The sequence below is a fragment of the Apostichopus japonicus genome, chromosome 7, assembly GCF_037975245.1.
Source record: "Apostichopus japonicus isolate 1M-3 chromosome 7, ASM3797524v1, whole genome shotgun sequence".
Classification (NCBI taxonomy): domain Eukaryota; kingdom Metazoa; phylum Echinodermata; class Holothuroidea; order Aspidochirotida; family Stichopodidae; genus Apostichopus; species Apostichopus japonicus.
In genome coordinates, this window is record NC_092567.1 from 3,895,408 (window position 1) to 3,916,448 (window position 21,041).

The 21,041-nt window shown below is 35.8% G+C and overlaps 2 protein-coding genes across 12 annotated transcripts in view; both read right to left on the reverse strand.

Annotated features, from left to right (window-relative positions):
* LOC139969971 (uncharacterized) overlaps positions 1-21,041 on the reverse strand; it is a 480,181-nt gene that overhangs the window by 402,349 nt on the left and 56,791 nt on the right. The gene's annotated exons all lie outside the window — the stretch shown is intronic.
* Positions 2,104-21,041, reverse strand: part of LOC139969961 (NACHT, LRR and PYD domains-containing protein 3-like) — a 184,791-nt gene continuing 165,853 nt past the window's right edge. For 9 of the 11 annotated variants that reach the window (XM_071975421.1, XM_071975419.1, XM_071975417.1 and 6 more), the window contains 15 exons: positions 20,320-20,511; positions 19,631-19,726; positions 18,102-18,148; positions 16,891-16,924; positions 14,751-16,234; positions 13,407-13,624; positions 12,614-12,690; positions 12,021-12,073; positions 11,419-11,538; positions 8,808-9,016; positions 8,216-8,292; positions 6,562-6,626; positions 5,575-5,622; positions 5,024-5,049; positions 2,104-4,218 (listed from right to left, as the gene is read on the reverse strand). In XM_071975421.1, the coding sequence (XP_071831522.1) occupies positions 4,128-4,218; positions 5,024-5,049; positions 5,575-5,622; positions 6,562-6,626; positions 8,216-8,292; positions 8,808-9,016; positions 11,419-11,538; positions 12,021-12,073; positions 12,614-12,690; positions 13,407-13,624; positions 14,751-16,234; positions 16,891-16,924; positions 18,102-18,148; positions 19,631-19,637 (2,556 nt within the window). In that variant the 5' untranslated portion in view covers positions 19,638-19,726; positions 20,320-20,511 and the 3' untranslated portion in view covers positions 2,104-4,127. The remainder of the gene's footprint in view (positions 4,219-5,023; positions 5,050-5,574; positions 5,623-6,561; positions 6,627-8,215; positions 8,293-8,807; positions 9,017-11,418; positions 11,539-12,020; positions 12,074-12,613; positions 12,691-13,406; positions 13,625-14,750; positions 16,235-16,890; positions 16,925-18,101; positions 18,149-19,630; positions 19,727-20,319; positions 20,512-21,041) is intronic. The other 2 variants (XM_071975414.1, XM_071975425.1) reach the window with 2 other exon arrangements.

A 21,041-nucleotide genomic window follows, 5' to 3' on the forward strand; every position in this document is an offset into this window, starting at 1 on the left:
ACAAGAGGAGAAATGAGTTTTTGTCTTCTCTTATCGTACTATATCTCTTCCTCCCTCCCCCTCCCTTTCCCCTATGGATGTCACCATCAGATATTTCTAGCCATCTGGTCCTTTCAGAAAGAAGTACTTTCTCTCGTCGGTGAAATTTTTATATCCTAATATTCAATAAACCACCAAAGCAGGCGTCCATTTGTTAACTGAAATAAGTTGCCAGTAGGTTTACATAATCAATCCCTAGACCATTCAATTATAGGTGACATTATAACTAAGTATCCATTACTCAATTTGACCTGTCACTGGTTATCTGTATAAAGTGCCCAAACTGAAATATATCAGCAGTGGCGTCGCCAAGGGGGGGGGGTGGTGGGTGGGCACGTGCCCCCTGGAAAACCTAGTGCCCTCCCGAGTGCCCCCCCCTATCTGAGATTTGGGTTGGTAAAAAAAATATATATATATTTTGTTATATTCAACTCCCATCATCTGAGTTGGTTTTTCATAAGGACAAAGAAGCACAGTAATTCCTATTTTCTTCAAATGAGCTGCGAAAAAATGAAAAAGTTTATCCTTGACCGTCGGGTATCGAAGTCGTAACCCGCGCCATCACTACAGGTGTCGTTATTTACATTAAATGTGTCAGTGTGAGAATGTGAGGGTCCGCAGGCACCATACTTGCCTATAATTGTGGTCCCATATATTAACCCTGTTGTGTAGGGGGTGCAGAGATCATTTGAGGTCAGATGCTTGTAGGAACAAATGGCGAATGTTCACACCTGCAAACTGAGCATTACTCGATGTGTGATCAAACTTTGAATTGCATGGTGAGATCCCTAATAGGAGCCAATAACGATGCTGGAACCTGTTACATCTTAATAGATAATGGGAGAAAACGAGAAGGACAAGAAAGGAGTCGGGGGTCATGCACACATTAATTCAACAAATGAAGGTTCTATTGATAGGGTTAGGCATAATATCGACAGCATGTGGTTCATATCCTCTGCAAAATTCTGCGCGATGTTAAAATCATTACCTCAAAAATAGCAATTTCTGGAGATATCTTCAAATGTGGCACCATTTTGCATCTAGCCCATCCTCCGTATGCGAAAATTTTCCAAAGGGGGAGGGGGCACCCCCTCCCCTTAGACCCCTCCCCAGGACGGCGATCCGTATCCACCTAAGTGCCCCCCATCAAATGCTAGTGCCCCCCAGACTGAAAAGTCTGGTGACGCCACTGTATATCAGGACTTCTATTTTGGTTAGTCTAGAAGACTGTTGTGTGTATTTTCTTATGTATTATTATAACAATTCCACAAAAAGAAGTACTGAAATGGTTATAAGAGTTGTAACTCGACCAAGTAATTTGTTCAGCTAGAATTCGAACTTTAAGTTTGGGAGTCAGGACAAATTAACATGAGTGTCTATGACTTGGGAATCTCTGTTATAGTATTGATCAGGTTAATCCTTGAATTGATCTCGTCCAATTTATCTAAACGTGGATCAATGGGACCAGTCCATCATGACTACCACATACATGACTGGTGAACTTTCACATCCTCCTTATTTCCTCACTAAATCATTTGCACTCATGCTAAAGGCCTTGCTTTTAATTAGCCCTTCTTTGTCAGATTAAGAGATGGTACTCCCGATAGCATAGAGTAGCGTGGGTAACTGGGGCGTCGGAAGCTATTTGGGATTGGTACGGCAGATCAGAGTGTGGCCATCTATCATAATTACCGGGGGGACATTTGGTAGGTCAAACCACGCTACCATGGTTGGCGCGTAGCGTAATGGAGACAATTTTGAAAAATGGCTCCCATATTGCAGGAAATGGCACTTCCCGAGCTTGAAAACAAGACCCCTGCCATCCCGATTAATCTTCTGAAACATATTTTTGAAATATGTTTCATTTTGGGTTTTTTTTTTTTGCCATTTGTTTTTTCTTAATCCTACTTTTTTTTTTTCTTTTTTTTTGCGCCATGAATATTCCGACGCCCCTGGGTAAGCAGATAGGAAATACTGATCTTGCATTGAGATTTAGTAACGGTTAGGCTAGGAAGCCTTCAAATCAGTTTCAATAACTCAAATAAATGATCAGACAGGTCAAGATAATTATCTTTATTTATTCTCCCATATTCCTGAATAAGTGATTTGAAGAAAAAAAATGAGTTCTCTCAGGTAACTTACAAAGTGGCCATGTAAAAAAATATTATTATAAAACATACTGGAAAACATCAACACTTTAAAAATATTACTATTGCTGTAATTAATTAAATACTTCAAAGAACCAATCACAAGTGAAGTCAAGATGTTTCCAGTAAGCTCAGTCTAAAGTACACGCATGTTTCCTGACATTAAAAGTATTTGCCTAGAGTACCATTGTTCTGAATGACTTAAATGTAGGTGTTACAAAATACAAATTCCCAGCCTGTTCTTTAAATGCAAAGTTAAAAACTGGAGTTAATACGTTCCAAGGATGCAGCAAACTTGAATGTATTGCTACAATATGACATTCTCTTAAAAGGAATGTAAGAAAGTGTATATAACAATAGTAGATGCAAGAGAGATCTCATGAAGTGTTAATATACAATATATAACTGCATTGGCAATTATAGTAAATTGCCTAAAATATCAAAATTTAATTCCAAATAAAGACAAAATGAACGTAAACCAACGCATTTTTTTCTAAAGGGTAGGGATTTGATATCAGAACCAGAAAGTCATTGTGAAACAAAATGATGACTTTTCACGGCACAACAAGTTGGCACAAAATGCCTGCCATAGTTAATAGAGAATATTTATCAGTTCATGGACCAAAAGAATATGTTAAATGCTGAAAAGCTTCATATGGCCTTCTACTAACAAAAACAAACATAATTGTAAACATGTTAACAAATTGAGGTAACATTTTGTGTTTTGTGTTTGTGAGTGTTATTCCAGATGTAATATTGTAGTTTCTTGGGGGATTTTTTGAAATTCGACAATGCGAATATAAAGTGTGTTTGGTACGTTTATGCTTAAACAGTATAACAGAGTTCTACCTTCCAACTTTCATGAGATTCATAAGAATAATATTACAAGTCGAATTGTATCAGTCATAAACTTGCTCGGCTGCTTAATTCTCTGCTTGAGACTTGTTAGATTTAAATTGTTTGATCTCTTTACCATTTCTAAGTAGTTGATAATGGATTCTTCTTTTCTTGATCATTTTTCCCTACAATAAGACCTCGAATAAGCTATGTTGTAATCAAGTCTCCACCCCATCAATATAGTTGTTGGTAATGATGTAATAGTGTAATTTAATGTACCATACGGCAAACGTTTAATGTTATTCTTTATACCCTTCTTTACTTAAGTTACGAATGTAAAGAGTGTAAGTTACGTATATAAAGAGTGGAACTGAAAATTTCAATGTAATGTCATTCAGTGCATTGATAAATAATTTAAAACAAAATTTTGAACTGCAAAATTGTAAGCAATGGTTATATCGAATGACAATGGGCATGATTCCTGCATGGCCACACGATATGCAAGGTATCCATTTGAAAATGCGCCCTTTAATACAACTGCCATTACAGTTTACCTGCCTCGAGCATTTTAATAGGCTCTCGCAGTAGATCAAAGGAAATTTGAGCTGAGCAAGTGACTTTTCCACGCTTTTTTCCTTCGCTAGGCTTGGCCAATAAATTACGCAAAACACAGGCTAACGTTCCAGACTAATCACCTTGAAAGGTGAAGAAGTGGGCAGTGACGAAAAATGAACTGCTTTCATACTAAAGGGCGGTTTTTCAATGCATAGCTTCTGAGTAGCGACCCCAGAAGAAATTTCAATATAGGAATCATTGAAAAATTAAGGCAGGGTACCTCAGTTTCTATATCGCAGGAGTTGTGATGCTGAGGTGACTGGTTCAAATCCGTTCCATAGAAATTGTTATTTGGTCTTTTCCATCAAAATGAGCATGTGTTATAGTTTTGTTACTCAATGTACTTGAACATTATACCTACTTAATCCAATCCAAGAATGTTGCACTTATTTTTTTCATAAACTTCAATCGTTCATTCAGTACCAATGTTATAAGATCGTCGTTGATACCTGTACTGATTTATACTGATGTGGCAGTTACGTGGCTGATTTATACTGATGTGGCAGTTAGCAGTGGCGTCAGTGTATCATCTTTGGGTACCTTCAGTTTCCTTTCTCTAGCCTTTTGACAGTCTGTACCCCTGCAGTAAGATAAATTGCAACAAAATGTGAACATAGATCTACGTTACAATGCAAATAACGTTTAACATTGTTTAACCCAATTCTATTCAATAAAACATAGTTCTGACTTTGCTGGATTGAACAGGCTGCAGCGACGTCATCTATAATTCATTCTTAAAAAGATATTCATACGTAATATATATATATATATATATATCAATTACGTATGGCCATCAATGCATCTTATTTGATATACACAACCTACATACTGTACAAGTGTGTATCCTTTATCTAAAACCCATAAGTAGTATATATCATGCTGCTTCACAGGGGGGGGGGGAGGGTGGGGGGGTTGAAGTAGCATAATGTATACTACTCCCTTGTTGGTCAAGCCTGTCTATAGAAAAACAGTCCTCCTCAAATTCACTCAAGCATGAATAATTTGTTACTTGATAGCATAAACTACCCCAAATACTGCCATAAGTATTCATCCTTAAGTGCACCTATTTAATTCACCAGTCACCTGTATGATTGTAAACACAAGTGCTCTCATGGCCAGTACTACTTTCTGGTGTGCGATGACAAGTTTGGCTTGACACTGAAATGATACACTGTGTTTAATCGTGAAATTGTGCAGAAGAGCGTTCAGTATGGCTATAGCATTACCAACTCCGGTAGATATTCAATCTCCCCTATTTTTGGTCAAAACAGGGAATTTGGGTGGTATTTGCTATAGGCAGGGATTATCGTAATGATGGGGATTTGTGTATGCTAACTCAATAAATCACCAATCGTACGAAAATATACACATAAAAAAAAACTTACTGCCATACTTCCCGGAATTCACTAACCTGTATGAAAGAAGTCAATCATAAATGATAGCTGTAATTTTATTGTATGACAAAATAATTCAAATTTCAAAAGTATGGCTGTTAGGGATTTGCGAAATCACATTGTCAATCAAATGAGATTAGAAAATATGGAGCAATCAACTTAATGTTACCCTTAATATTACTTTTTCATAGTAATATGAGTTAATAGAGTAACATTAAGAAGCTTATTGTTTGTTATGTCTAATGAATCCGTGAATCACTAATGTTTACTAAGATCTAGTAGCAAGCCTTATGTAACTTATATAAAGATAGCAAAACTCAACATTTCCTATTTGTAATATGTAATCTATTCTTTTGTGTTCAACGTGCACACAGCTACCATATTTTTTTTAATCGTCCCTTTCAAACATTATTATATTTCTATACATACCAAAAAATGTTCAGATTATTTTGTAGGTTAATGATCAATCTCCATTACAATGTTCATCGAGATTAAACCAATGAATCTGTGTGTATTGTAATACATTATACTTCACTACCTACCTCCTTGCTGTAAACTGCATCTGTCACATCGAGCGTACGATCATCATACTGTAAGTTAGATACAATAGGAAGGTTTATGAGCTCTAACAATATGACGTCACAAAATCACTCCAACAGTTATGAGGCGAATCAAGAATTAATTTTCTTTTCAATTTAAACAAAGAAGGAAGTATGCTACAAAGAAAAATGTTACTTTGGGATGAATATCAGAGATGCTTGGGATCAAAGTTATAAAAATAATATCTGTCGCGTGACACTTTGACGACACTCTGATGACGTTAATATTCAAACTGCAATAAGGAGCATGTATCTGGTAATTACAGGAGCAAAGGTGACAAGAATGAATGATCTATCAACTGTTCTTTTTTGCCTCTTAATCTTTTTGATATTTATGTAATGGTATCGTAGACTGACGCTGATCAAAAGTTAATGCAAAGACTATACGATACTGGACACACACGCAGCAGTTGTAACTGACAGTGCGAAGCAATTGATTCTGGATTCGAAAACTCAACTGTTATACAGAAGATAATTGCATGAGGTTTTCATCTACTACTTTCAGGCAAGATGCACGACGGTACTGTAATCAATGTTAATTTAATGTACTTGAGTGACCACAACAAAAAACTCTGAAAACTAACCGGTTGAACATTTTTCCATATAACCCCTGAACTGTTAATTGAAATCAATCAATCGATACGAACACTGGTCAAAGTAAGGTTACACAAACATGATGTTATTCTGTTTAATTTTCTTGTTACTTGATTCAATATGTGAGTCCACCTCAACAATCTGAGCAAAATATGATGATACATCTTACCTATCAAACTGTTCCTTTCTTTTATTGATTCATTTTGATAATCACTTAACAGTCGTTGGGGAGTTCCGATTCTTTGAATACATTAATACTTCTTTCCAGATAATTATATAACCAGTTGTCAAGCAATAGGTTAGTGAAATATGTTTTGATAAGTTCTTAATACTCACCATCCATCTACCAGATTCAAGGTTGAGGTCATAAATTTTGCCACTATCGTACGGTAACCAAGTGACTAAAATGAAAGAGGTTACAATGTCATGATGAACAAAATAAAAATAAAACATGATTATTTCACTCCCAGACACCCCAATGACCTACACTACAGTCACATAAGCCTTGAGCAATTTATTGTGAAGAGACTGTACAAGAATCTGCTATGCCCAAGCTATTTTACATAATTACATTAACATGTAGAACATGCACAAAACAAGGCAGAAGGGCAAGTTTTGCCATCATTCTCTGTTCTGTTATCGAGTGAAAAATGTAACTTTCATTTATGCGGAAAGCTTTGAAACGGGATAAACCAGTTTGTGTATCATTGTTTCTTTAAAACATTTAACCTGACATTCTTTAGAAAAGCATATCATTAGATTAAAGTTAGATCATGGTCTCCCCTTCACTGGCATGTATCATGCAAAAGGCCAATGTTTGATGCACAGCATATGTAACATACTGGATGTATTTCATGTAAACCCTGATCTGGAGATATTCCCAGTCTTAAATTACCCTCGCTGCATAATGTTATTGTGACTGTAGAACTTCCTGAGGTATCTAATACTAATTCAGTCAGGTTCTTAATTCCTCACCATATCTCTGTGGTGGTTTGTTTATATTTAGACACCTAGTGTATGTATAATTGTCTAGCAGTGACAGACACTCTGAATACAGAAGTCAAAACAACAACATCTCAGCCAGCTGAACCACCTCTCTTGAGTCTTGTATCAAGCTTATTACTGCATGTAGCATGTATTAGAATATAAGACTACACACTTTAACCTTCCCAACCATACCATGAATAACATGTCCCAACAGGGGATTGTTTCCTTAGGTAGCCGCCCTGACCTGGTACGAAACAGCAGAGGGAGACTGTGGATGCAAAGCCTTCACACCATTCAACCTCATGAGCTCAACATTCAGGAAGTTCATGACTAACTTTTCTTCTGTTCCCCCTTCTCCCCTTGTCCCCCCTGTCACTCCTCTTCCCGTAGCTCTCTTCCACCCCCTTTTTTTCTCCACACATTTCTGTCTGTGTCCTCCAGTTTACTCCCTACCCTGTTCCCTTAATCCTCTCTGGATCTCCTACCGCTCCTCTTCCCCTGTTGGTTTCTTTCTTCTCTTGTCTATTAATCCTCTTACATCTATCTCTTTGTGTTCACCATGCTCATTAACCTGTTTGTATTCTGTGTGTTTTTTGTCCCTTCTGTTACTGATACTTTTCATTTAGCCTCTGAAGAAGTTCCTGCTACTGTAGAATTGAAATGTCAGGCCAACTTATTTTTACACATTCTCTTACACAGGCTCCTTAGTGGATAAGCAGCATGCTAACAGTTTTATTTCATTTTGAATATAAAACAAGTTAGAAGGCTTGATGTCTCAAGAATCGTCTATAAATATACATCCTTTGCTTGATGTTTCACACATTTAATTTATTATTTTAATGATAACTTCAGGCAACCAATGATAAGTAATACAGTTAACATTATTGACTACAATGATTGGCTGCTGTAATAATAGTAATCAGTATCAGATCATAATGATAATCTACAAACTGTCGATATTGATCAATCGACAGAGGTTAACCTGAGCATTTGCATAAAGTACCTCTCACTTTCCTTGACTTCAATATTGAAGGAATATCCTCAGCAGCAATAGACTGGGGCAACAGACAAAATAAGAACCTGTGAAATAAAGCAGAACCATGAGTCGGTCAATTGCCTGATCACAATTCACAAAAAGTTATCCGATTTCATTATTGGTAAATTTTTCAGATGATTACTGTCAATGACCTGAACGAGTAAAGCATTGACAATAACACAGACGATAAAGCTAAAGTGTATATCATATATAAACAATGAGTAAAGCTATTCATTAGAAGGAAAGTCATTCAATGATATAGCATTTGTTTTGCGAAATATTTGAAATATATCTTATTTTCTGCCAAGTCCCAAAAAGGACAACTAACCCGAACAAAGCACCACTCATCACGATCCAAATGTAGAGTTTAACAAACAAGGCGAAGGTAAAAAATGGGTCTGTAAATACTCAATTCAGAAACAATAAAGTTCTGTCCTGTGAGAGTATCTTTCCACTTGGCAAATAGTGATGAAATCTTGTAGGTACTGTATTTATGCCTCTATAAAGTGTGAAATCAAGATTCGCATTACTAAGATACGATATTCATTGAAATACTCACATTAGCTTTTCCAATCGCTGTGAATGTTGTGCAAACATCAATATGCCAACAACCTCTGTCTCTGTCAGTTCTCTTCCCTCCTCATATGTATCTATCGATAGCTTCTTTAATGACACAGGACAGGACAATTGTAGCCCTGAACAGAGGATGATGTTACCAGCATCAGCCTTGGAGAAGGATTGTAGAAGCTCCAGATGGAAGATGGGGATCTGAAGGAAGGTAACATTCGATTCAATCAACATTGAAACGATTTAGAGCTATATCAATTACTTACACGATTATAACCTACTGTGGCCAGTAACTTTCCTGAAGGTATCACTTATCCATCTTAATACTAGCATAAATCCACTCCTCGCATTATTACGATTAGGGTCAAGTTTGTTTATTGAAATCTAACATTAATATTAACAGAAACAACATTTTTCTTCACCATTTTTAATATGGGTTGATCCAACTTCTTTATCTAACATAGTACACAAAGTATAAAAAAGACAGTAACACTAAAATGAATAAATGCATGAAACATAAAATGGGCAAAATGACTGATATATGAATGACAACCAGGATAAAATATGGACTGTTAGACTAGGAATGTAGTGAGAAAATGTCTTCATATGAATTAGTTATGTTAAACGTCCTGTTGTTATTGTGTCAAACCACACACCTTTTGAATTATAGATATATTGTCACTACAGAGTGATATGTAATCTTAAATCATCTTGTGTTATGTGTGCCACTAGCTGGAGTACTCCTTGGACGAAATAATTCATTATGATATGATTATCTTATGTGTACACTTAGCGTGAAAGTTAGTACACTGTGAAGACCAGTATGGTTACTAGGATTAAAAGTTTAACAGCATTTGAGTCCGCTCAGAAAAACTTGCGTCCCTGTAGTCCTCCATGAAAAATGCAAAGTAAAATACCTCTACAGGGAACACATAATACTGAGCTATAATGACCCCTGAAAGCACACTGGCTTGTGCACAACAAGAAGCCTATAGTGATAGGTCTATGCCATGCACAAAAAATCATCAAATGATAAACCTGTAACTATTATACACCAAAAAATGATTTTCAAAGTTCCGAAGCGAGAAATTTTACCGTAGACTTGTTACCATATATGCTTTCCTAGATCACACAATCCATACTACTGCATGGTAAACAACTTCCTTACAAAGCGTGTGTGAAATGTTATAGGCTATGCATATGCTGTGAATGTTGGAAATTCATGTTAAGTAATAGGAGTGCTTAGAGAGAACATGTAAAAGCAAAAACACTGCACGTTAAACTCATTTTATTGAGCCCCTTAAATTTTGTAGAAAATATAAATAGATCTCGATGACACAAGAACACATCCCTAAATGCCTAGAACTACTTGCTCACAACTTTTATGAAGCCCTGTCGTAAGTTACAATGAACAGTTAACCAATGTAATGTTATTCATAAGTTTTATTTAAAATTGAACAAAGTTTTCCCTTTCCTCAACCACCATTGGCAAGTTGGCCCAACCCCGGCCAGTTCTGACCCATTGCCCCTTACAGTATGTAAATAACTCTTCACACAAAGTCCAATAAAAACTCAAGCTTCAATAGCTACTTTTGAGGATATATGAATGTTGCACAAGAAAAATAAATCAGTGGGGCACATGGTCAAAGACAGTGCGAAAACTTTGCGACAAAGAAAGTACTGCGGTATGAATGTACATATTACTTGAGCAACTCTCAATGCTGAGAGAACAAACGTACTGTGAGGTGAAAATAATTTTTTAGTATCCGAGATGTTAGCTTCCTACAAAATTCCTAACTTGTCTCAACTCACAAATTGTTTTGATCAAAACAATAACTCAAATATTACGTGATATGATAGAAAAAATTCAACCAAAAATTTCATACCATGACTGTCAACAGGGCCTAATGTTATGATATTTGAGTGCACACATATGATAGCTTATAACACAAACATTGTTATCTCTACACGGGAAAGTAATGTACATGTTGTTAATTTACTTAATATGTGTTCATTGAGCACTACAGACACAAGAATGTTTCCAGACAATGGGTAAGGAACTATAAGCCAATCAGATCATGGGAAGTTTGGAAAAGAACCATGACTATTGTTTGCATGTAAATCTCTGTAATGTAAATGTTGTTATAACAAGGTACCTTGTGGTTGATTGCTATGATTTATTTGATTTAAGACAAATTCAATCATCAGAATGATTGGAAGAAATTTTGATTACCCTGAGGTTTGGAAAATAATGTTCATTCAAAAGATATTCATTCAAAAATTTGTTTTGTTATGTTTTGCATATAGGCCTAGTTGTGAGTGTGTGTACTTAGGGTTTCCATCCGCGGGATGCAATGTGAAAGGTTTGCATCCATCTCTGGAACTTTGCGTTCCGGATGCAAAATCCTGCATTCGTAACACTGTTGAAGACAATGAATCAAATTTGTTAAATAATTTGACTGCAAAATGCAAAATGATACTATGGTATCTCATAAAACACTTAATAACATAATGGGGATGACATATCTAGTACATAATGGGGATGATGTATTTTGACATATCTAGTCCATCATAGGGATTTTGATATTAGACTACTGACTTACATCATTGTTAGATGCGTTCTTCAGTAGCTGCAAAGTACTATTCTGTTGTAATTTACTATCTTTAGTCCAGATCTGTAACCTCTCTGAACACAGTGACTCAATAATATTGATATTATCAACCTGAAAATAAACACAAAATGAAGCAGTGTAAACTTATCTCTCTGTTTTTACTTTTTTACTATTCTAATTGTAGTATCATTGGTATTACTATAGCTTAAAGAAAATCCATTGTTATGAAAATAAGTCAAAAACACATCCAGCAAAACGTCCTTTTCATACTACCACACTTACCACTATGTACAGAAAAGTTCAAAATACTCTCAATAGAAAAGAAACGTCATACACGGTTTCCTTGAGTATCTTCAGTTGATTAATGATCTGAATTAATTAGTAATCAAAAATGTCCAATGACCAACTCATATTTTAAAATATTGTTTCCACAATCTAGAACTACACATTATATTCCCTAAGCTATGTCACGATCTCTGTCGTTGTCTAGTGGTTGTCGGCATTTACACTACTGTACTTCCAACTTGTTCTGCACTAATGGACATGTACACAATAACAAAAAGCCCTGGCAACTGAAAACAAAAGAATCATACCTCCCAATCACCAGAATGGAGATTCAGGCTGTAACCGTAGTCTCGCCAGTATACTATGATGACAAGTATGTAAAAATATGTTAAATTTTAAAAAGACATTTTAGGATTTATGAAGGAGAGGAATTAACTTTTTCACATAAATGAAAGGGATACCTCTACACTAAAAATGGAACACTTAAGACCTATAACTTTGAATTTGGTGCTTTTCATCCAATAAATATGGCTTGACTTAAAATGACACGATTTCTGTGTTTTAACTTAAAGTAATGTTCTTAAACAAATATCCTAAGTATAGGTATGATATGTTAATAACATTACCATTACAGTAGCTTGTACCAAAGGAATGTGTCGAGCAGGACAAATCATTTAGGAGGTTAACACTAACTGCTCCTGAAATCAATGTAATCCTCCTGACAAAGCAATTTATTTTGTCATATTTTCTACTTTTGCATCATTGTTGCTTTTACCAAACGCTTACAATCTGCTCTTTGCACTTCTTATGAAAATGTTACAATATATTATCTCTTATATCAGCTCCTTAATGACTAAATTTTATCAAATAATCAACCAATACTGACAGAATCGATAGTTACTTTTAAGTTTCCTAGATATCATCTCTGCATTGATAGACTCTTGAGAGGGCGAAAGAGGCAGCAGACATTCACTGAACCTTTGAAGTAGAAAGGAAGAAACAAACCAACATGAGAGAAAGATAGCAAAACAGTGGACATCATTTTGTGGACATCATTTCTGTGGACATTATTTTGCTGTTTAATATGAGCAAATGAGCCCATAACTGCAGGAAGGTAATAGTGCAATGTACAGTATGTTTAGGCTCATCCTTAGGTCGTGCTAGGAGTCCATGAAAGGAATTGGTGCGCAGACAATCAGATAGACTGTAAAATAAACTTGTTTGTAATACAATTCCACGCACAGTATGTTGTCCTCCGTTTCTAAGAGTGGGGGATTATCTCATACTACCACATTACTGATTAAATCCTCCAAAATTCATGAAGAAATTTGTTGGGTTCAATTACACCTTGGCCTTTTTGATGATACTTATCATATCATGTAAGACATATTCCCAATGATATATGAAAAATATTCTTACCTTCCAAATTCACAACTGTCATTGTTTCTTTTTGTTATGATTAATACCGTGATGGCTAGTCATACCAACATAAAAAACTCATCTTTTTTCATGATTGTAAACACTAAAATTTCTGATTACAATGTATTTCTTGATGATACATCATTTCTCATACCAGTTTTGTCAGAGCTCTGTGTTTATCTCTATTACTTTGGTAAATCAGTTATTTTAAATATAACCAGAGAGAGTACTTGTAGGTACATAGTATGATAACAAAAACATGAGATTCAACTTACGACAGCTCCTTAACAGACTGACAACGAAGCCCAAAACAGAAGATGTTTGTTAACTGTATCTCTGATATTGCATACGGTTCATTTCCCTCCTTCTCAAGCTCTATGTGTATCTTTTCTACTGTCACTAAAGGACAGAGAGAGAGGCCAGATTGGAGTAAAATAGTGTATCCATCACACTCCTTGAAGGCCATGGTCAGGTGTAGGCAAGCTATGGTAATCTGTTAGAGAAATGAACAAGGTTAATGTATTGTAGTTATCCTCTAGTTAAAGAATCATGCTACATTATGAACGGATGTAATTGAGTTAGACCAGTGTTTTAATGAAGTCTCGAGAAACTTCTTCGTAGCGAAATACTGAACTGTATTCCATCACTGGACAAATACCAATTCGCATATCGCAGTGGCAGATCGACGGGGGATGCCTGCCTGCTTCTGGACACTATTCTACGTCAACATGTGGACACTCCTAGTAATTATGCAAGGATTTGTTTGATTTTTACATGAAACCACGTAGATTTTACACGATCCCACATATGCGGACAGAACGGTTTAGGCGATCATTTTTACCTAGAAGTATTAAGACTTTGAATTGTATGATACATAGATACTGTAACTTTTCTTAAACTATTTTTGAGATGCTGTAGTCCATTTTATTATATTGTCATTTTATGATGAATATCAATAAATTTTACTTTACTTTACTTTAGACCATACATTTACATTGTGAGGTCAAAATGACATTTCAACAGTAGCTTACCATGGCAATGAAACGCTACTGCATGAATCATTTGGCGTTTTACTTTTAGTTTTTTGCAGTAAAGGGGACCTCACAACTATAACTCAAATTATTTGAATATTTTCAAGGTTTGAATTGTCTAAGTCATAGTGTGTTCATTTATTACTGGCAGTATGGCCACATGAAAGCAATAAATCAAGTGACACTCTTGGTAACGACATCGACACTAAGTGTTGTTAGCATTTGATATTGTTTACGTTCGTATGGTCATTACAGTAGGTCATTATTTTGGGATTCAACCCCTGAAGATATGTATACAATTGGGTAACTGATCTCATGAATCGATTGCTATTATATAACTTTCAAGAAATGCAGCGCAAACTGGAAAAATCAAAACAGGACTTGGCAGAAAAATAAACCAAGCACTTAAATACATGAGAGGGCAAAGGTTCGAATCCCTGTGGAGGCTGGAAGTTTTGCACTGTTTTTTGTAGGTATAAGGACACACTGATTATAATTCTTTTGTACAATAACAGTACAAGACCGTGACCACATGACCACAAACCTGAGGAAATATGTCTTGATTGCACTGAAAGAAAATTATTTCACCTGTGTTGCACTCGCAAATTCCAAAACTTGTAAAGTAGATCTCTGATGTACTTGACTGTCATCGCCATGTACGTGGACCACTTTAGAGGCCAACTTTGTGATTGCATCAACAATATTCTCACTTTTATAGTCTTGTTCCAGCATACACATCATAGCAAACTTTTTATGTTTAAGGTTGTTTTGCAGATAATTTACAATTTTACCCGAAGCAGTCTTATTTAGACCACAGGCAAATCTGTAAACATAGTGAAGTTCAAAGGGATCCAAATAACGGAGCAGTTCAGCTACACTCTGGCTCTCTGTTGTGGCAGAGGTTAAAGATTCTTGAGATAGATAATCAGCAATGTAGTGGGCAGCATACCACTCACAGAACAATTTGTGGCAGAATCTGACTTCCTTTTTGTAGAGAAATTGATCACCAGTCAGTATTTCTTCCTCAAAAAATATTCCAGTTTTAAGATACTGCTCATAAAAGTCATCCCCAAGTCGTTTTCTCAGGGAAGTACTATCCCACACAATCAGTTGGTTTCTACAGCTCAATGCCTCAAAAGCAACCTTGTTCAACTCATCATGTTTTAAGTCAAAAATTACCTTTTCAATTGGTTTGTTCATCAAATGACTATGTAAGCAAGCTATCACATTACGAAAGAAGCTAGTAACGGATTTGAATGTCTTCAAGTCTTTGTTCTCGTGGCTCATGTGAGCAAACAAAACAAACAACAAACGAACTTGACACAAGTCACCAATTAGAGGGTTTTGTTGGAGTTTAAGTATTATTTCCCTGGCAGCTTGTTCGTCACCGTGTACAACTGCTTTCCGAATATATTGATCTCGGATATCCTCGTTGAAACCTGTTAAACGTATTCGATCAGTATGCGGTGCAAGTTCTTTCGGTAAGTAGAAAGGCCTGGTAGTCAGAATGACGTCTATATCCTGCAACATTTCTCTCCGAAGGATAAGAGAAATATCAGTTTCTTGATCGTCTTTATCAGGGTATTCGTCAAATCCATCCAAAATAACCAACACACCTGAAAAATTCTTTATGATTGATTCCACTATAACCTCACTCAGATCTGAGTCTCTGGGTAATATAAAACGCCGTATTGCTTGGTATATTGACTTCACCCCTCTCAGTTGTCTTAGCCGCAGGTAAATAAGTACCGGTACGTTACTTAAAGGGGATTTTGGAACTCTTTGGCACCAATCGTATGCAAGCTGTAGTGTCAGTGTTGATTTTCCGGATCCAGGTTCGCCCTCTATAATTTGCCTGCCACAATTCTCAGGTTTCTTTAGTAGTTCATGATGTGACTCTAAAAGTTTCCACATTTTGTTTCCATGTGCTTGTTCAACTAACCGTTCAATGCCACTATAAACATATACTTTATCAACACAATACATTCTGTCTCTGATGTAAGGCAATGGTTGTACGGAGTGATAAAGTAACTCATACTTTGCCTTTAGTTCCTTGATGAATTGTTCCTCCTCTGTAGGAAACCAGAAAAGTGTGATTAGTAACAATCTTATTTTATATCAGGAACAAATTCGATAATGAAAATGGTAAGAAGAAAGTTGTTTTATTTTTAATTGGAATGTCATTATTGGTAGCTGCTCAACCAAATTTTGCTGTAGAAAATAAAGTCTTGATTTGTTAATTTAATTGCTTAACTTTAGATTCGTTCTCAAACTAAATGGTTATTTGAACAGCTGCTTTAATTGCAAAGAGTCAATCGATTCCAACATTTGGCAAAGATGTGTAAAAAAAAAAAAATTCTTGGCCCAGACCATTTGGGAGTCATCATTGGGTCATAATTGTTATCTGAAGTGGGATGCATTCTGATGTAATCAGAATGTTCATCTTATTTTTATAAACAATAAATACTGAAATACAAAAGGACCGTGAAATTATTGTGTCATTAATTAATCACCATTTGGTAAAGTTAACATAACATGAATTTGATATGACAGCAAAAAAGTCACTGGAATCAGTTACATTATTATACATTATCACTTGTAGAGGATATGTATGTTGAAATTCATTTTAATTGTATGCGTGGTATTTTACAGTATCTTAAAGCAATTGAAGGTATTGTTTGCAGCATTCACTGCACTCAGCTTGCAATAACTTGTACATCAGACTTACCAGGTGTGCGGTGAGTCTTAGTCTTGGGCAACATCTAAACAAGAGAGGGGTAATGATACTTTCAAACATATTATCAATAAAATTATCAATTTGAAGTCACTATTTGCAAATAATTTGACTATGTAATTAACATTTTCTATTAAATAGGATACAAGTTACAGTAACACAATATGTTTGATGTTGCTAAGTAACCGTAGGTTGTACCTTATTCTTATATAAATGTACTCAGAGTCTACATGGCAGTCAAGCTTGCCCATAGAAAAACTGTCCTCTCCAAATTCACTAAAGCATTAATAATTTGTTACTTGATAGCATAAACTACCCCAAATACTGTCATTAGGATTCATCCTTGAGTTGACCAGTCACCTGTATGATTGCAAACACAAGTTCTCTAATGGCCAGTACTACTTTCCTGTGTGTGAAGACAAGTTTGGCTTGACCACTGAAAAAATACACTGTGTTTCTTTAATCATGAATTTGTGCAGAGGAGAGTTCAGTATGGCTAGCATTACCAACTCAGGTAGATATTTAATCTTCCCTGTTTTTGGCTAAGAACAGGGGAAATGGGGTGGTAATTGCTGCAGGGAAGATCGTAATGTACATGTCATTCTCAACACAAAACTGGTAGAGAAAGGATTTCCTGACAGTTGCGTGTATTAACTTATATCTATTACAACATGAAACTATCCATTGGTAGGAATGTTATTTCAAATGAGTATAATGTTAACTTGTTGTTGTAACATATTATGTGTATAGTTTAATTCAGTTGTTCACTTCCGGCATCAAAAATACTCAATAAATAGAGGTAGTGCAAGTTAATATATAGTATATTTTTTTAATCATGTGTAGTCTCTGAGTTTCCCACGTGTTTGGTGATCATCAGACAAGTGACACGTTTGTAACCATTTTCTATGGTACAGTATGTACTGTGACTGATTATAGTAATAGATTACGAAATCTCAGCGCCTGTTTCTTCACCTAAGTTTATCCATGTGTTATATTCTTTGCATGTAATAACAAGATTAAAGGCTCGTCGTTACTAACATACAACCATCCAAGCTGCATTTGTTTCCATACCACCACCAGTCCTCAGTAGGGAATATTTAAGTTCCCCCGGAATCTTAGCCTGAATTAGCGTTACAGTATGTTTAACAGCTTTATATATTTGTTTTCTTTGATCTTATTTATATTTTCAGATATAACAGTCTTACCTCTTCTTCTTCCAAAATTTTCCTCTGACTCCTTCGGAAGTTTAACACTGCAGGAATGTTATGTAAGGTTAATGAACCAGAATGCAAAGATGCATCAAGGTTTCGATGATGTAACATCAGCAGTTTTCTTCATGAATTTGACATCATGTACAGTGAGGGTGTACAACACACTTGAACTTAGTAATACAGTGAAAAGCAGTGTGATGTGGAAAAAAAAAAGTCACAATGACAGAGGCTGTCCTGAAATTACCATTCACCTCAACAACAGGCATCTTGTACTAAATGTGATAGATACATCAAGATACTAAATATGACATCTGTCCTTGTTAAAATATTGTGTAAAACATGGGTCTCACAATTTGACACCTGGTGAACTCAAACGACCACTGACCTCCGCCCAATGTGGTACCAAATATGCGATCTGCCCAAGCTCATGATATTATGTTAGGAAGGTGTGTTAGTGTAGAGAGACAGTTAAGAGGGGAGTGAAGTAAATGTTTGGCATTTGTTGCCTTCATATCACCTTAGACCTCCACCAAAAACAATAATAGGCTCCTTAACTTGTCCAAGGTTCCCTTCTTGCAAGATCATGTTTACAAAGCTTTCACGATTTGACCTGTTGTCCCCAAGTGAACCTTGAACTCCACCAAATCAATGGGCTTCTTTGACTCAATGCTATATCATACCAAGTATGAGATCTGCCAAAGCTTCTAATATTGAGATATCATGTTTACAAGGTTTTCATAATTTGACCTCTGATGACCCCAAATGACCTTCCACTTCCCCGAAAAAAATGAGCTTCTTTTAATCAATAAGGTACTTCTACACATTAAATGTGAGGTCTGTTCATGCTTTCCTTCTTGACATATCGTGTTTCAAAAGTTTTCACAATTTGACCCCTAGAGACCCCAAATGACCTTTGACCTCCACCAAAAACAATAGGCTTCTTTGACTTAATTCGGTACTTCAACAAATCAAATATGAGGTATGCCCATGCTTCCTAACTTGAGATATCGTGTTTACAAGGTTTTCACAATTTGATCCTTGGTGACCTCAAATGGCTTTTGACCCCCACCAAAAACAATACGATTCTTGTACTCAATGTGAATTTAACCTCACCAAATATGAAGTTGGTCCGACCTTCCTTTCTTGAAATATTGTGTTTACCATGTTTTTACAATTTGCCTCCTCATGACCCCAAATGACCCTTGACCTTCACCAAAAACAATAGGCTTCTTGTACTCAATGTGGTAAGTCTAGACATTATATGATATTGGTCCGAACTACCCTTCTTGAGATATCATGTTTACAAGCTGGGCATTACAAACGTACACATACACAAAAATGCCATCATCAATGCAACGGTTACTATTATCATCAAAATAAAAAGCAAACAAAAGTTGCTATACTTTTCTGTTAGTCAATAAGGATAATATAGATGCAATGAATACAACTAGAATACAAGAAAATAGCTGACAAACTTTGCTATATATTGCAAAGTAATTGTGCTATGCACTATGGTACAGTACCTTTCATACAGACGACCAAAACCACCAGAATTAGAAGTACTACAATTATAATTGTAACCACAGCAACTTTCGATGAACCCAAAGTCCCCTTGTTGTCTGTAAATTGGAAAAACACATGTTAATTAGTAATTTGAAATTAAGCATTGGAAAATATTAAGTGATGATCAAAACGGGTTAACATTATCACAAAGACAACAATTATTCAATAAAATAAACTGCACTTTCCAAGTGCACATATTTCAGATACTGTAGATTTAGACTACTGTACTCTGTATCAGTATTCATCAGTGTGTGAGAAAAGACTAGCCTTTTGGCGATATAAAAAAGCAGATAAAAATAAAGTTGTTCTGATGGAGCTTAAAGTCAGATTTAGAAACCATAAGTCGGATCGAAGAAGAAGTCATTGGAGATGCAAACTAGCCATTCATTTAGAAGCATAACTTCTATCAGACATAAAATTCACTGAACATACGGGCTGTATTCTAACTACACGAGCAGGCTACTGTACTGGATCTCACAATTGCAAAATCATTCACCTCTTAGAACAAGATAAAAGAGAATATTTAGATCAATTCTAATGTAACTTCAGGTATAAAACACTCATTATAGAACACTCTAATGTGATCCCTCTTTCAGGCGCTGATAAAATGTTGAAGTTTGTTGTAAGAGAAATGTCAAAGATTCCTCACTTTTCTGTTGATGTCCTTTCCAGCTCTGTTAGAGATAGAGCAGGATAGTTTCCCTAAGTTCTCCATTGGAGTTTGACTTCTGGTCTTATTCCACGAACTGAACACGTCACGTTTCCTGCTCTTGCGACGTCGAGTACACATACTGTGTATGGTCACATCCTTCTACAATTATGTACGGCGGGCTTGGATAGGCTAGATTCAAGAAAAAAGGAGAAATTGTGTTTTTTTTTCCCACAATGACTGGTAAATAACTTAAATACATTGTACATTAGTCAATACGAAGTTAACATACAAAGAAGTCTGTACATTAAAGAAAACATATTAGACAGATCATATAAACGTATACGTTTCATTGTCCACAAATGTTGCATTACAGTCCATTCATATAAAGTAATACCTCTGGGTGTGAAAGGGAGCAGTGCACTTACTCAATGACTACTGTAGTGTCTACAGTTATACAGTAAAGTAAAACATCTTGGTGTGCAAGGAGTAGTGCAGCACTCAAAGAATAGAAGGAAAATTATACAGTTATGTAAAACCTCTGGGTGTACAACTGGAGCAGTTCAGTACTCAATGACTACAAGTATCTAAAGGTATACAGTAAAATAAGACCTGAGCTGTGTATGAAAGGGAGCAGTACAGTACTCAATGATAATTGTAGTGTCTACAGTTATACAGTAAAGTATTACAGTACAGTACCTCTGGGTGTGTAGGGGAGCAGT